Source organism: Lissotriton vulgaris, chromosome 1_1 (assembly GCF_964263255.1).
Source record: "Lissotriton vulgaris chromosome 1_1, aLisVul1.2, whole genome shotgun sequence".
Taxonomy (NCBI): domain Eukaryota; kingdom Metazoa; phylum Chordata; class Amphibia; order Caudata; family Salamandridae; genus Lissotriton; species Lissotriton vulgaris.
Window position 1 is genome coordinate 19,311,450 of NC_141685.1, and position 15,201 is coordinate 19,326,650.

General features: G+C 47.6%; 1 protein-coding gene across 2 annotated transcripts in view; it reads right to left on the minus strand.

Annotated features, from left to right (window-relative positions):
* Positions 1-1,144: 1,144 nt before the first annotated feature.
* LOC147736996 (uncharacterized) overlaps positions 1,145-15,201 on the minus strand; it is a 100,955-nt gene continuing 86,898 nt past the window's right edge. Inside the window, exons 3-4 of one of the 2 annotated variants that reach the window (XM_086956458.1) lie at positions 3,058-3,667; positions 1,145-3,001 (exon numbers count right to left, since the gene is read on the minus strand). In XM_086956458.1, the coding sequence (XP_086812584.1) occupies positions 1,423-2,307 (885 nt within the window). In that variant the 5' untranslated portion in view covers positions 2,308-3,001; positions 3,058-3,667 and the 3' untranslated portion in view covers positions 1,145-1,422. Of the gene's footprint in view, positions 3,668-15,201 lie in introns of both variants that reach the window. The other variant, XM_086956403.1, reaches the window with a different exon arrangement.

The window sequence follows — 15,201 nt, forward strand, 5'->3', positions numbered from 1 at the left end:
GCATTTGTGAAATGCTGCCATAAGTTGAGTAGTTCACCTGAAGGCTCGCTAGACAGCCTAGTCTGGTCCGAAATTAACCTCTAAAAAAGAATCAATGTCTATAAAAAGTACCTTGATGACAGTATAAAGAAACTAGGGCTGGGTGATATATAGGGCTTAGACACAGCCACCCAAGTATTCAAAAGGACTGTAAACACATCTATAAGACTGCAAAGCTGGATCAAGAACAAAGGCGTAGTTCCCAAACACTCATACGGATGGATGCTGTTGAACTCTTACAATGTTCAAAAGGCCTCACGTCTGCTTGAGGCTACCTACTCTTGGAAGGTAAACAGAAATTTTGGTCACTGAGGTTGGGGGAGATCACCACACGGGATTTGTTAAAAAAATGGCAGGAGAAAGAACATTGAGGGATATGGAATGAAGTTTGTGCCATCAGTCAAAGGAATCGTTATTGCACGTTCTATGCATCTGCCCGACTAAACTACGTGCGAAGGACTCGGCTAAGGAAGGAATTCAAGACACTAGGGATTAATCGTGCAGATCGCCCACAATAGAATCACTTGATCCCAAGAACGTAATCCTGAACATTCAATTGTGCAAATTATGGACACCTTCAAGGTCCTTGTCAAAGAGATATCTACTACTCATCTTGCGGATAAGGCCACTAGCCAAGTTAGGATACTGGAAGGGATGATGGAATGGCTGGGTTGTTTGGGCACATTCAATTCAAGTCTACTCCGCTCCATTGTTGGAAGGACTGCTAGTTAACAACAGCAACACAAAGGGCCTATAGACATGCCGGTCTGCTAGGGACTATGAGCTTTATCCTGCCAAATCCCTTCTTATCGTTTCAGGGGCACCTCCTAAAAATCTATCTTTGGTTGCTAAGAACAATTTGCACTTTCTCCACTGTATAAGCACTCCGGCACCACACCCAAGTCCAATGAAAAGCCAGCACATAATGATCATTTGTAAAGGCCTTTCCTAAATAATTTGTCAAATGTCATGAATGAGTTCATCTCAACAGCTCTTCGTTATATAGCACTTCAGAGCATGCACTTTATGCAAACTGCCATTTATATTCATAAGAATTATAGAGATCCCTCAAACATCGTGTGTGAAAACATAATTTGCAAAGATGTTACACTTTCTGGCAGATGGCGACTTTATGGCATTCAGAGCACACATACATTTTTTGTTCAATGTTTGTTATCTCAATTTAAATGAGATCCACTTTTTAATTAAAGATTTTCTAATATTCGTAGCACTGATACGTTTTTTCCCAAGTGTGTGTCATCTCATATTGAGTGGGACCGGCTCTGATGGAAGCTTTCGGGGCATTCTGAGCACTCATACATTTTTCACAGTGTGTTTTCTCCTGTGTATAATTAGATTATATTTCTGCCAGAATCTTTTCTGTCATTCAGAGCACTGATGAGGTTTTTCCCCAGTGTGGGTTTTCTCATGTCGAATGAGGTTGGCTTTCCAAGTGAAACTTTTCTGGCATTCAGGGCACTGATAAGGCTTTTCCCCAGTATGTGTTCTTTCATGCTGAGTGAGAGTGATTTTCTGAATGAATCTTTTCTGGCATTCAGAGCACTGATAAGGTTTTTCCCCAGAGTGGGTTCTTTCATGCTTAGTAAGACTGGTTTTCTGAATGAAGCTTTTCTGGCATTCAGGGCACTCATAAGGTTTTTCCCCAGAGTGGGTTCTTTCATGCTTAGTAAGACTCTTTTTCCAAGTGAAACTTTTCTGGCATTCAGGGCACTGATAAGGTTTTTCTCCAGTATGTGTTCTTTCATGGTAAGCAAGACTGGCTTTCTGAGTGAAGCCTTTCTGGCACTCAGAGCACTTATAAGGTTTTTCCCCAGTATGAGCTCTTTCATGGTAAGTAAGACTGGATTTCTGGCTGAAACTTTTCTGGCATTTAGAGCATTGATAAGGTTTTTCCCCAGTGTGTGTTCTTTCATGGTAAGTGAGACTAGTTTTCTGAATGAAGCCTTTCTGGCACTCAGAGCACTTATAAGGTTTTTCCCCAGTGTGTGTTCTCACATGTTGAGTGAGGATATATTTATGATGGAATGTTTTTTGGCATTCAGAGCACTGATAAGGTTTTTCGCCAGTATGTGTTCTTTCGTGGTGAATGAGACCGATTTTCTTAATGAAGCCTTTTTGACATTCAGAACATTTATGAGGTTTTTCCCCTGTGTGTGTTCTTTCATGTTGAGTAAGACTGCTTCTCTGATGGAAGCTTTTATTGCATTCAGAACAAGGATAAGGTTTTTCAAATGTGTATTCTCTCATGCTCAGTGAAATGGATTTTCTGATTAAAGATTTTATGGCATTCAAAGCAATGTTGGGGTGTTTCCCCAGTGTCTGTTCTCTCCTGGTAAGTGAAACTGCTTTTCTGAATTAAGGTTTTCTGGCATTTAATGCACTGATAAGGCTTTTCCCCACCGTGTGTTATCTAATTTTGATTGAGATAAGATTGACAACTAAAGCTGTTATTGAATTCAAAACAGGTATAACATTGTCTTCTGGAGTTAATGTCTCCAGGCTTGGCTTTGTCTCACATACATGCCAAGGAGTGCTTATGTTGTCACCTCTAGGGCAAGCCTACGTTATCCTATAAACTTTTACTGAGCTGGGCCACAGCACCTATGAGGATGTCTCCAATGTATGCCCATGTAGGTTCTCATACAGAATTATAATCATGTTGAAACTCTAAGATTTACACACGTTTACATATTTTGAATTTTATAAAGCACTGATGAGGCATCTGACATGTTTAGTGTTAACACATCAGCTAGGTTTTTTCATTCAGGTCAAGGTAGGAAATAGGCTTGTAAAGGATAATAGCATTCAATATCACCAGAAGGTCCCTTTTACCTTCCCTTTTCCGAACGAGACAAACATCAACCAAGAAAGTCCTTCATTGTGAAGGTTCTACGTAGTTATGAGGAGGTCGAGAAAGAGGTGGATGCGTGCATCTTCTACACTGAATGTTGTGCTCTGCCGTCTTTGCTTTGTTGAGGTCTTTGAAAGATCTTTAACAATGACTTTTTATGCACTGCTTTTGTTCTCTCATTTTAAATAGGATGGAGACTTCAAATACATCTTGTTTCATTATGTTGAGTGGATTGGTATTGCTAACAAAAGCTCCCACTTTCTGTGCGGGGATAAAATGTTGTTGCTTTTATCTTCTCTGCTGCATTCTTCCAGTACCATCAGTTTGAAGCTATAACAGAAGTTATTCTCAGGTGCACTGTGTTCAGCTTTAATGACTTTCCAAAGGTCTCTTTTGACACAAAATATTCTTACAAATAGTACGTGCACTGAGCTCTCATTTTACACGTGTTCCTTTTCCATTTCAGAGGCTGTTTAGTGCAAAGAGCTCATCCCTATTAATTATTTTGGTTATTTTCACTTAGGAGCTTTGTTAATGTTCAATGTAGAGTATTGAGTCAGAAAAACAATGTTTGTATTCAGTAGTTTTCAGTACTTGAGGATTTCCAGTTGCTCATCACTCCTGGATTTGAGTCATTGTTTCCTTGTTCAAGCTCTGAGGCTTCTTCACCTCTTCAAAAAAACTTTTTGACAGTGTTGACTTTGTGCTGCATGTTAGCAAATTAACATGTTGCTTTGCTGTCCATTCTTCAGTCATCTGCAGAATGAAAATCAGATTGTTAATGGACAGAAATCGGCACAGATGAATAACATTAATGAACTGATTTAACGCAAAATGATAGAATTGTGAGAAGGAGAATGACAACTATTTGAATTGCTTTGTCTAAGAAGTAAAGGGCTTTGTGGTGCTATAGAGATCGGGACCTAGAAAACACTGGCCACAAGCTTGATGAGAGCTAGCGTTTGAAGAGAAGTTAGTGCAGCCAGATTCAGAGATCCCTGGCCACTTTCTGCATCAGGAAAAGTGAGTCCTTGCGTATGCCAGGGCTGCGTCTGGCCTTAGCTGCACTGCCTGCAGGTGAATGACAAGGTGTGTATGCAGAAGAGTGTCTGAACAAGACAGCAGTGTGAGTATGTAGGAAGCTGGCTCTGTATGTACTATACCAAAGTGAGGTATAGTGTGCACAGTGTCCAGTGGAACCCCAAAGGTAGGCAGAGTTAAAAATAGATAGCACCTTACTCTCTATCTGTGGTAGTGTGGGCGAGCAGTAAGGATTTATCAGAGGGTACTGTTAAGCATTTGTTGTACACACTCAATCAGCAAATGATTGCACACACTCAAAGACTGCACTTAGACCAATTTGCTTTGTATAAAAATATTATTTAGGTATGTTTATTTCTTAGAACCAACCAAACCTGGCACAGGTAAGTGATTTATACTTTGCAGTATCTACTGGCCACACTTACCTTCTGGACAGCACGCCACACGCAGCCTCTGCCCCTGGGTCTGGAACGCTGTAGGTCTCGCCGCCATCACCATTCTACGGCGGCTGGAGACTACAGCTCCCAGCGGGCTTTGCGTGGACTTCCGGTTTCCCGCTGTCTTCGCGCCCGGAGGCGCTACAAAGGCGGGACAACCCCTCGGTGGAGCGGGGGTCTACTGGCCACACTTACCTTCTGGACAGCACGCCACACGCAGCCTCTGCCCCTGGGTCTGGAACGCTGTAGGTCTCGCCGCCATCACCATTCTACGGCGGCTGGAGACTACAGCTCCCAGCGGGCTTTGCGTGGACTTCCGGTTTCTCGCTGTCTTCGCGCCCGGAGGCGCTACAAAGGCGGGACAACCCCTCGGTGGAGCGGGGGTCTACTGGCCACACCTACCTTCTGGACAGCACGCCACACGCAGCCTCTGCCCCTGGGTCTGGAACGCTGTAGGTCTCCCCGCCATCACCATTCTACGGCGGCTGGAGACTACAGCTCCCAGCGGGCTTTGCGTGGACTTCCGGTTTCCCGCTGTCTTCGCACCCGGAGGCGCTACAAAGGCGGGACAACCCCTCCGCGTCGCGGGACGCGCGCGGGCGACGCCGGGCGGAGCCCGGGCAGAGGGCGGGCCGTCTGTGGCCGTCAGGGGCTGACAGAGGCTGGGCTGGGCCACCCCCCTTACATCTTCTGCCTTGGGTCCAAGTCCCTGGAGTTCACTTGTGGGACCCGCATCCATCATGTCAACTCGCTCCGGCAAAGCTTTGAGGGGCGGTGGAGAAAGTGCTTTGGGGGGCTCCACGATGATTGGCACTATGGACAAATTTATCACCAGGGTGGCCAACGTCATTGAAAAGGAGATCGCAATGACGGAACGCCGCCTCTCACTTGACCTTCTTCCATCTAAGCGTTCTTCCCTGGGAGCTGCGGCACATGCCTTGTCCCCATCTACCTCCATTCCCACCGCACCTCCGCCTGGGCCCCTATCTGATGAGCAACATATTGTAGCGTTAGAGGCAGGAATAGATAGGATAGAAAGCCTGACATCAGCTTCTCCCCCAAGCAGTCTCTGTATTGAGGTTGTAGATTCTGGTCCATCTCACTCTATAGCTAGCTCGCCTGGTAGTAGGTCTCAATCTGATTCTATTGTTCCCACACCCGATCCTAAACCATTGCCCCAGATTAGACCTTCCCGGGTGCATAGGAAAAGGAAAAGGGGGACCAATATTCAGAAGGGAAGTTACTCCATGCTCTACAAGCGCCCTAGGACACAGCTCCACAGGGGTACTTCATACTTGGACTCCGGAGAGCTCGAATCCCTCAGGAATCCCAGCCCCCCTCAGCTTGCAGCCGATTCCCCGATACCTCCCCCTTGGTCCCGGCAGCACTTGTTCCATCAAAACAGGGTACCTCTCTCGAGCCCTTCGAGAAACTGGTAAAGTCTTTGCTCATTCCACTCCTCGACCAAGTTAAGAGCCTGGGGGATAGGCTGGACAAGTTCGAACAGGCCACCAGGGACAATTTTTTCTCCCTGAAAACCTTGTTGAAATTACAGCCTAAGCCTAGTGAGATCAACTCAGACAGGAATGTTGTTAAAGGGGTCCCAGTGAGTCAACTATCCAGAGACCAGTTGACACTGCCGGCCAAAACATTGGCTACTGGGAAAGCACCAACTTCAGCCTCCCAGGCCAGTGCGAAGCAGGCAAGGCCGAGTGTTTCCATTCATGTAGCCCAAGTGCACGGCACTCCCCCCCAGCAGCGATGGTATCTGCGCCTAATCCTGCCCATAAGAATCAACAGAAGGGAGGGGTTGGTCCAAACGTGCATCCTGCGTCTGCTGCGCTGGCTAAAACCAACGGAGTAGCAATAACCTCTAAGGTTATCCCTTCCACCCCCTCGTCTAAAAATCCCTCCTTGCCTAAAAATCCCTCCTTGCCTAAAAATCCCTCCCCAGTGGCTACCCAGCAGAATCCGCCACGTAAGTGTCCCCCGGTAAATCTCCCCCCCGAATGCCACCCGTACATTGTTGTTCTCATCAAAGTTCCCCCCCCTAAAAGAAACACAGCAGGAAACTCACCAGGCGCTAAAAAATAAGGTCATCCACTGGATGAAAACCAATAGACCCCTTCCACTAGGTGTAGATGGCCTGATTCTTGGGGTCCGCAGGGTGGGCTGGATTGGACATGGGAAAAAACCTTTTGAGGGAGACTGCGTGGTGGTCAACTTTCAAGACATAAGAGCCGCCCACTCAATATGCTCCCAAGGGCGAACAGCGGCTGGTCCGGGAGTTGATGCTGTTGATTTATCTTTCTTCTACCCGTGGCCGGCCCCGACTACCCCTCTTTTCCATCCAGGGCCCCCTTTTCAAAACAGCGTCCATGGTCAATTTTCCCCGGGAATTTTCCTACAGCAGTCCCAGCCAGTTCCACTACTGCCGAATTGGGGTCCCTGGGGCTGTTGACTCTGTGACGCCTCTGGGGAGGCCTCTGTGGCTTGGAGTCCCGTCGTCGAGTCCACCCCTTTTTCCAAAATTCATAGCCCTTCGACCATACCACAATGCCTGGTCACTGCTGAGATTGCAAAGGGCCAAGGGGAGGCGAGGGCATCTCCTGACCCCCCTAGCTAGCTTTCCTATTGTGGGTGTTGCGGACTCACTGGCTCCCGTCGAGACCTGTAGCATTGCAGTTGTGACGGACCCACCCCTTAGGGTTTTCAGCTGGAATGTAGCAGGCCTCGAGAGGAAGCTAGCATTGCCAGACTGGAATTCGCTTGTGGAGCAATACTCCATATGCCTGTTCCAGGAAACCTGGAGTAAGGAGCCCCTACATAAGGCAGGATACTCCACCCACTTTATACCAGCTGTTCATGCGGGATCTGGTAGGGGTCGCCCTTCTGGTGGCCTCCTCATCTGGGTGGCCTCTGAACTCAATTGCAGGGTGGTGGAGCGGGATACTAAATGCCCGGACCTCCTTAACATATCGCTGAAAAACCCCCAGGGTCGAGTCATCTTAAACATCTTTAACATCTATGCCCGAGGTACGAAGGGGGGTAGAGAATCCCCAGTTATAACTTGCCTAGAAGCTCAGCTCCGCTCGTCACCTTACAAGTATTGTACTTTGGTGGTGGGCGATTTCAATTGCACCTTTGAGCCCCTGGACCTCGAAATCCTAAAAGATCAAGAGGAATATGATATCAGGTGGGGGATACCGTCCCTAGAACTTAGCCCTATCAAAAAGTGGACAGAAGTGGCCCTTCAGATCAACTCCATATCTATGGAGTTTGGCCTGAGGGCTGCCAATGGCAGGACTGGTTCTGACAAAGCAGGGGTCCATACTTACAACAGGCCAGGGCACACGTCCAGAACTACTTGTAATCCCGCCCCGGATCTGTCAGCAGTTTCTAACTGTGGACGGCGGTTAAAGTGGGCGAAGCTGTCACTCTCAGAGGAGAAAACTTTTGTCATTAGGCAGCTTCTTGCCTCAGCTCTATATAATCTTGACCCCCGTGAGGAAGGGTTGTTGGAGGTGACCTCTAGGTTCTGCACCTTAACCCAGGCTATCAGTGACCTCTTCGTAGTCCCAGCTAATACCAACAGAAGGAAACCGCGTTCACGGGCTAGACAGGGCTGGTTCAACCAGAAGTGCAGGGAGGCGAAGTCGCTTCTTATTGAAGCGGTTAAGTCTAAAATACCATCTAGGACTAGGGTGGCCAGGAGGCACTACTCACTCTGCCAAAAAAACGCTAAGATGGAGTGGGAGGATAACGACTGGCAGGACCTCTTGGCTGCCAGTCGTGGGAAAGATGCCAAAGGTTTTTGGGATTTGGTGGGTAACAGGAACCGTCCCGACGACACCCTGAGGACCTGCAGCATCAACGCTCAGACATGGTTTTCCCACTTCCAAAAACTTTATTCTGCCACTGAAGGCCCACTAAATGATCCCTTCATTCTCCCTCCTTACACTCTAGATCGAGACCTGGAACTGTTCTCTGTTTTGGATGTTACAAAGCAGATTAAAACTTTGGCGCCATTAAAAGCAGCTGGTCCGGATGGCCTCCCAGGAGACATCCTCCGAGCCTATCCTGAAGACTGGGGGGTATTGATCTCAGCACTTCTTAATGCAATCATTGAGGGAGGACCTGTGCCAGACTCCTGGAGAGGTGCTGAGGTAGTCCCCATTTACAAAAAGGGCAGCCGGGACTTACCTGGGAACTATAGGCCCATAAGCCTAATAGACTCGAGTCAGAAACTAGCGGGGAAAGCCATTTTGGGGAGGATTTCACAATGGGTGAAAGCCGGAGGACTGTGTGTGTGTTTACTTTTTAAAAAACTGCACTATTTTCTTCTTGTTGAATTTTAAAAAAACATCACTGGGCTTATCTGCTCTAAAGCGCCGACTTAAACGCGCTATCACCGCCCTCCTCGATCCCCTGACACAGCGACCCCTCGCTCTTTCAGGAACGCCCTAAGCCGACAGCCACGCCCACTGCGAGGCCACGCCCCCCCTGAAAACTACAAATACGCTGATTGGAAGCGCTTGTAGTTGAGTGTGTCATCCTCTGAGGCGGAAGCCGGAGGACTGTGTGTGTGTTTACTTTTTAAAAAACTGCACTATTTTCTTCTTGTTGAATTTTAAAAAAACATCACTGGGCTTATCTGCTCTAAAGCGCCGACTTAAACGCGCTATCACCGCCCTCCTCGATCCCCTGACACAGCGACCCCTCGCTCTTTCAGGAACGCCCTAAGCCGACAGCCACGCCTACTGCGAGGCCACGCCCCCCCTGAAAACTACAAATACGCTGATTGGAAGCGCTTGTAGTTGAGTGTGTCATCCTCTGAGGCGGAAGCCGGAGGACTGTGTGTGTGTTTACTTTTTAAAAAACTGCACTATTTTCTTCTTGTTGAATTTTAAAAAAACATCACTGGGCTTATCTGCTCTAAAGCGCCGACTTAAACGCGCTATCACCGCCCTCTTCGATCCCCTGACACAGCGACCCCTCGCTCTTTCAGGAACGCCCTAAGCCGACAGCCACGCCCACTGCGAGGCCACGCCCCCCCTGAAAACTACAAATACGCTGATTGGAAGCGCTTGTAGTTGAGTGTGTCATCCTCTGAGGCGGAAGCCGGAGGACTGTGTGTGTGTTTACTTTTTAAAAAACTGCACTATTTTCTTCTTGTTGAATTTTAAAAAAACATCACTGGGCTTATCTGCTCTAAAGCGCCGACTTAAACGCGCTATCACCGCCCTCCTCGATCCCCTGACACAGCGACCCCTCGCTCTTTCAGGAACGCCCTAAGCCGACAGCCACGCCCACTGCGAGGCCACGCCCCCCCTGAAAACTACAAATGTGCCGGCCATACCAGCGCAGCGGACGAGCGCAGCGGGAGCGCCGTTTGCGCGCCGAAGGCGCGCCTAAGGCAAGCCCGTCTGCGCCCGTCCGCGCCACGACCGGGCTTAGGGCACGCCACGCCGCCCAATCTAAGGTATGTACAAACCCAATGCCTACTCTAACGAGAGAAAAAATCCTCTCCCTAAACAACAACTGCAAAAATTGTCACAATGTGATCAATGTCGACAACTGGTTAGGGCCTCTAAGCTGCCACTCATGTAAAACCACTCTCACCCCAGAGAAATGGTCACCCGCTACGGAAGACTCGACCCTGGTCCGAGGAGCCCTAATCAACGCTAGGTCAATATGTAAAAATGGAGCTCATATCTATGACCTTATCACAGAAAACGATTTTGACCTACTATTTGTAACCGAAACCTGGCTAAAAGCATGGTGCAACCCTGTTATAGCCCAGGCTGTTCCACAGGGATACCTCATTCAACGTGCTGACAGACAGGAACAAAGAGGTGGTGGCCTTGCCATTATCCACCGGGACTCCATAAAATGCTCCACGTTCGAGATATCGGACATTAAGGGAGCAGAAAGCATAGGTTTCCGCATCCAGATAAATGATGAGAACACCTTTGCCGGTGCCCTCATCTACCGCCCACCAGGACCACAGAACGGTTTTTCACTTAGTTTTGAAGAGGCACTCAGCACTCTCGCCATGAAATACGCCAACTTCACCGTTTTGGGCGACTTAAATTTCCACCTGGACAAAGTCAACGACCCTAACACAATATGGCTCAATGAACTCACTGATATTCTGGGACTGGAAATACTGACCAAGAAGCCCACGCATAAAGCAGGCCACATCCTGGACTGCATTTGCACCAATCTCACTACCCTTACTACAGCAACTCCTCTGCCGCAAACGTGGACTGACCACTGGCTAATCCCCTTCAACCTCGCTCTTAAAAAAAGGACAAACATTCCCAAACCAAGAGTTGATACTCAGGCACAGACAGACTGGAAAAAACTAGCAAACTCCCCCAGTCTGCACCTCGTTGCCGAGAAATTAAAACCCCTCCCCACTGGTTGCACTGAAACAGACTACAGCAATTTCTGCACATGGATCACAAATCTCGGCAAACCCCCCAATCCGCAAATAGTGAGAAAAAAGCATAACAAAAAATGTGCCCCATGGTTCTCCCCCCACCTCAAAGACAAGCGCTCAGAGGTTAGAACCCTCGAAAAGAAATGGCGTCGCACCTATAGCGACACTGAACTCCTAGATTACAAAACTGCTAGGAAACATTATCACGAAATGATAAAAACCGCCAAAAAAGAACATTTCCTTGAAGCCATCACTAAGTCTAACAACAATCAAAAGCAAATCTTCAAAATAGTCGATGACTTCATGAATCCCAGAATCCTTAGGCAAGAGATCCCACCCTCTCCCACCCTGTGCAACTCAATTGCGGACTATTTCGAACAAAAAATTCAAAACCTAATTAAAGACTTTCCAGACCCCCCCGAATCCCTTTTACAGGAAAACCTACCAACAACCAACAAAAACCTGCAGCTAAGCAATTTTGCCCCGGTCAGCATGGAGGAAACTCGCCAAGCTATCCTCTCTACCAAGTCAGGCTCCCCGTTCGATCCGTGTCCCCCTTTGCTACTCCAAACCATAGTGGACACCGTGAATCCCACTATAAACAATATTATCAATTCCTCCCTTGCTACCGCTGCCATTCCCTCTGAATGGAAACTCGCTGCCGTGAAACCCCTTCAAAAGAAAACCCTTGCCGACCCCACCACACTCTCCAACCTCCGCCCTATATCGCTGCTCCCACTACTGTTTAAACTCACAGAGTCAGCAGTAAACAAACAGTTGACCGCATTTCTGGAGGACAACAACCTACTACATCCTAGCCAAGCAGGTTTCAGAGCAAAACACTCCACGGAGTCAGCCCTCCTACATACGGTAGAGACCCTCAAGACAGCAATGGACCAAGGCAAAAAAGCCGTCATGATCTTGCTCGACCTGTCGGCGGCCTTTGATACGGTTTCCCATCCCGTATTAATTGGCCGCCTGGCAAACTTGGGAATTGCAGGAACCGCCCTAAACTGGCTAAAAAACTTCCTTAGCCATAGAAAGCAAGTCACCCTATTGGGAAACTATCGGTCAGGCGAGAAGGCACTAAACACAGGGGTGCCACAGGGCTCTAGCCTAAGCCCAATTCTTTTTAACTTATATATGACCCCCCTGATAGAGCTCATCAGCTCCTTCAACATCAGCACAATATCTTATGCTGATGACACGCAGCTCATCCTGGTCCAAGACAACACTACCTCAGCTGAAGAAAATCTGAAAGACTGTCTCACCGCCACTTTTGAATGGATGAGAACCCACCACCTCAAGTGTAACTCAGGAAAAACGGAAATCCTCCCCTTCGGTCAAGCTAACCTCTTCTGCCCGAAACAGTGGTGGCCCCAAGATGCTGAGGTCCCGCCAAACACAATCAAATCAGCCCGCAACCTCGGGATTAGGTTTGATGAAGCCCTCTCTTTCAAGCAACAAGCAGGTACCGTGGCAGGGTCCTGCTTTAACATCATCAAGGGCTTGAGAAGGTTCTTCGACCTCCTTCCCCTGACGGCCAGGAAGACAATCGCAGTGGCCCTCATCACATCCCGCCTGGATTACTGCAATAGCATCTATGCAGGTTCCAACAAAAGCGTCCTGCACAAATTGCAGATGGTGCAGAATACCGCAGCCCGCCTAGTACTAAGGTTGCCCAGGAGGTCATCTGCCTCAGCAGCACTTAGAACCCTACACTGGCTGCCCATTCATAAGAGAGTACTATTTAAAATCCTGCTTATCACTTTCAGAGCCTACCACCAGTCGGGTCCCTCCTATCTGTCCCAAAGGTTTGGAAAATACACCCCCTCTCGATCACTCAGGTCTTCCAACCTGAACCTACTGGTGGTCCCTAGATTCAGGCTCGCAACCAAAGGTGGCAAATCGCTAGGTTTTTTGGGAGCTAGAGCCTGGAACAAACTCCCCTCCCAGATGCGTCAGATCCCCTCTGAAATCCTATTTCGCAAGGCCCTCAAAACCTGGATTTTTAATGCGCCTGACACGTTAGTTCTAAAACTAATCTAACCTAACTCTCTTTAGTTTCAGCACTCCCCCCCCCCCCTATTTTGCCAGCACTTTCCCTCCTTCTTTTCCGATGACACTCTTACCACTAGCGCCAAGATGCTCCTTGGAGTGTAAGCCGCGCTTTATAAAAACTATATCATATCATATCATATCAAAACCACATTCTGTCTGACATGCAAGCCGGGTTCCGTTCAGGCACCAGAACTATCGAACAGGTCTTCAGGCTCCTGTTATTGTACTGGAAGGTGGTGGAGCTAGGCAAAGGCAGTCTTTACTTGGCTTTTATCGACCTAAAGACTGCCTTTGACCTGGTTCCTGGGGAGGAACTTTGGAGGGTGTTACATGGATTAGGGATGCCTCCGTACATATTAAACCTCCTCATCAAACTGCATAACAACACCTACGCTCAGGTTAGATGGGGGTTGAATGGGGAAAAGACCGATAAGATCAGGGTCGAGAGGGGAGTGAGGCAGGGTTGTGTCCTGGCTCCCACCCTATTCTCCCTCTACATTAATGGGGTGGTAGAACACCTGCTCGGCGAACCAGCAGACGCTCCCACTCTGGGAGGCGTAAAAATTCCAACTTTGCTGTTCGCCGATGACACCCTCCTCATTTCTAAAACCCCCCAAGGACTACAGACACTACTGAACCGCTTCCAGGACTTTTGCACCACCAGAGGACTAGTCATCAATGTGGACAAAACCAAGTATTCAGTTATGCACCCACCTCGTAAACTTGGCCGTCCTCCCATTTTGAACTCCACCCCCCTTGAAAGAGTGGCAGAATTTGATTACCTGGGAATTCGTTTAAGTGATGCGATGAGCTGGTCCGCCCACATCAACAAAATGACAATGGGTCATAAAAGGGTGGGGATGGCCCTCCTCAAGGAGTTTAATAACTCAACCAAACAATGTGTTGCCCCTCTAATAGACATATATAAAGCACGTGCGGTTTCCGCGTCACTTTACGGAGCTGAACTGTGGGGCCTAGGTAAAGTGGACTTATTGAGCAAGGCTGAGAACAAATTCATTAAAGACCTCCTTGCCATTCCGATGAGTAGCCCGACAATCCCAGTCCTTATGGATGCAGGCTGTAAAGCAATAGGGGACCAGGCCCGCCTCCGACCTCTCTTGCTCTGGGCTCGCCTGTGGAGGGTTCCGGAGCTAAAACCCTATGCTGATGGTCTAGCAGAGGTGATGCACTCCGATGGTTGGCACAGGATTAAATGGCTTAAGGAAATTAAACAACTTTTAGGGGATCTTGGTCTGGACTCCTGTTGGCTTAGCCACTCAGCTCCTTCAAAGGAGTCCCTAAAAAAACTTTACTGGGAATGGGTCCGTGTGAAGCGCATCAGCAATCAGCAGCACTGCAAAACCACCGCAGTCTTCCTGCTGATAAAAGATGTTGTTGCCTTCGAGCCCTACAAGGACTTAATTACCATCGCCATGGACGGGTCCTTGTATATCAAATTCCGGTTAGGAACCCTACCCCTTGCCGACCTCTGTTCCAGGTGGAACAAACCCCAGCCCTCAGCACGCCATTGTGCTCTTTGTCCTGATAAACCAGAGACGGTGCCACACTTTCTCTTCGAATGCCCGGACTATGGGCGCCCCAGATCACGTTGGCTTGGACCTATTTGCAGAGAACTGGGCACTCGCCAGTATTCTGTTGCCCTCCGGATTCTTTTAACCAATACAGCCCCTCCTATTGTTTGTGCCGTTTCCAAGTTTTTAAAATGGGCTTGGTTGATTCGACTTAAAAGACTGTCCATATCAATTTAATTCTTTCTTAATTAACTTATGCTGACCAAATGTGTTTTTATTCTTTTATTCTTATATGTACAGTCATACTCTTTCGACATGCTGTTTTTACCTTTTGTACTGCTTTTATGATATATGCATATCGAAATAAAGCAATCAACCTTTAGACTTTGCAGTATCAATACAGTTTGGTTTGCAGTTGTATATATACTTTGGTTTGATTACAGTAGAATTACTGGAAACGCAATACCTTAAACTATTGTACATATACTTTATAATGACTTTTCAATATGATGTCATGTAGATGACTTTGCAGATTACTTTTCTTACACAGTGTAGTATACCTGGATACTGGATTGGGACATTTTCTGTAAATAGGTAAATGTGTTTTGATTATTTGTACAGAGTTATATAGGATTTTATAGATTTTCCAACTCAACACTTAGAAATGTTTTCATAGGTAAGAGTCAATGTTATCCGATGGGAGGAAATAGAGTTATTGGTTAACAGGTAAGTACTTTGTTGTGGGAGTTGGTTTTCTGGGGTTAGACTCAGGGG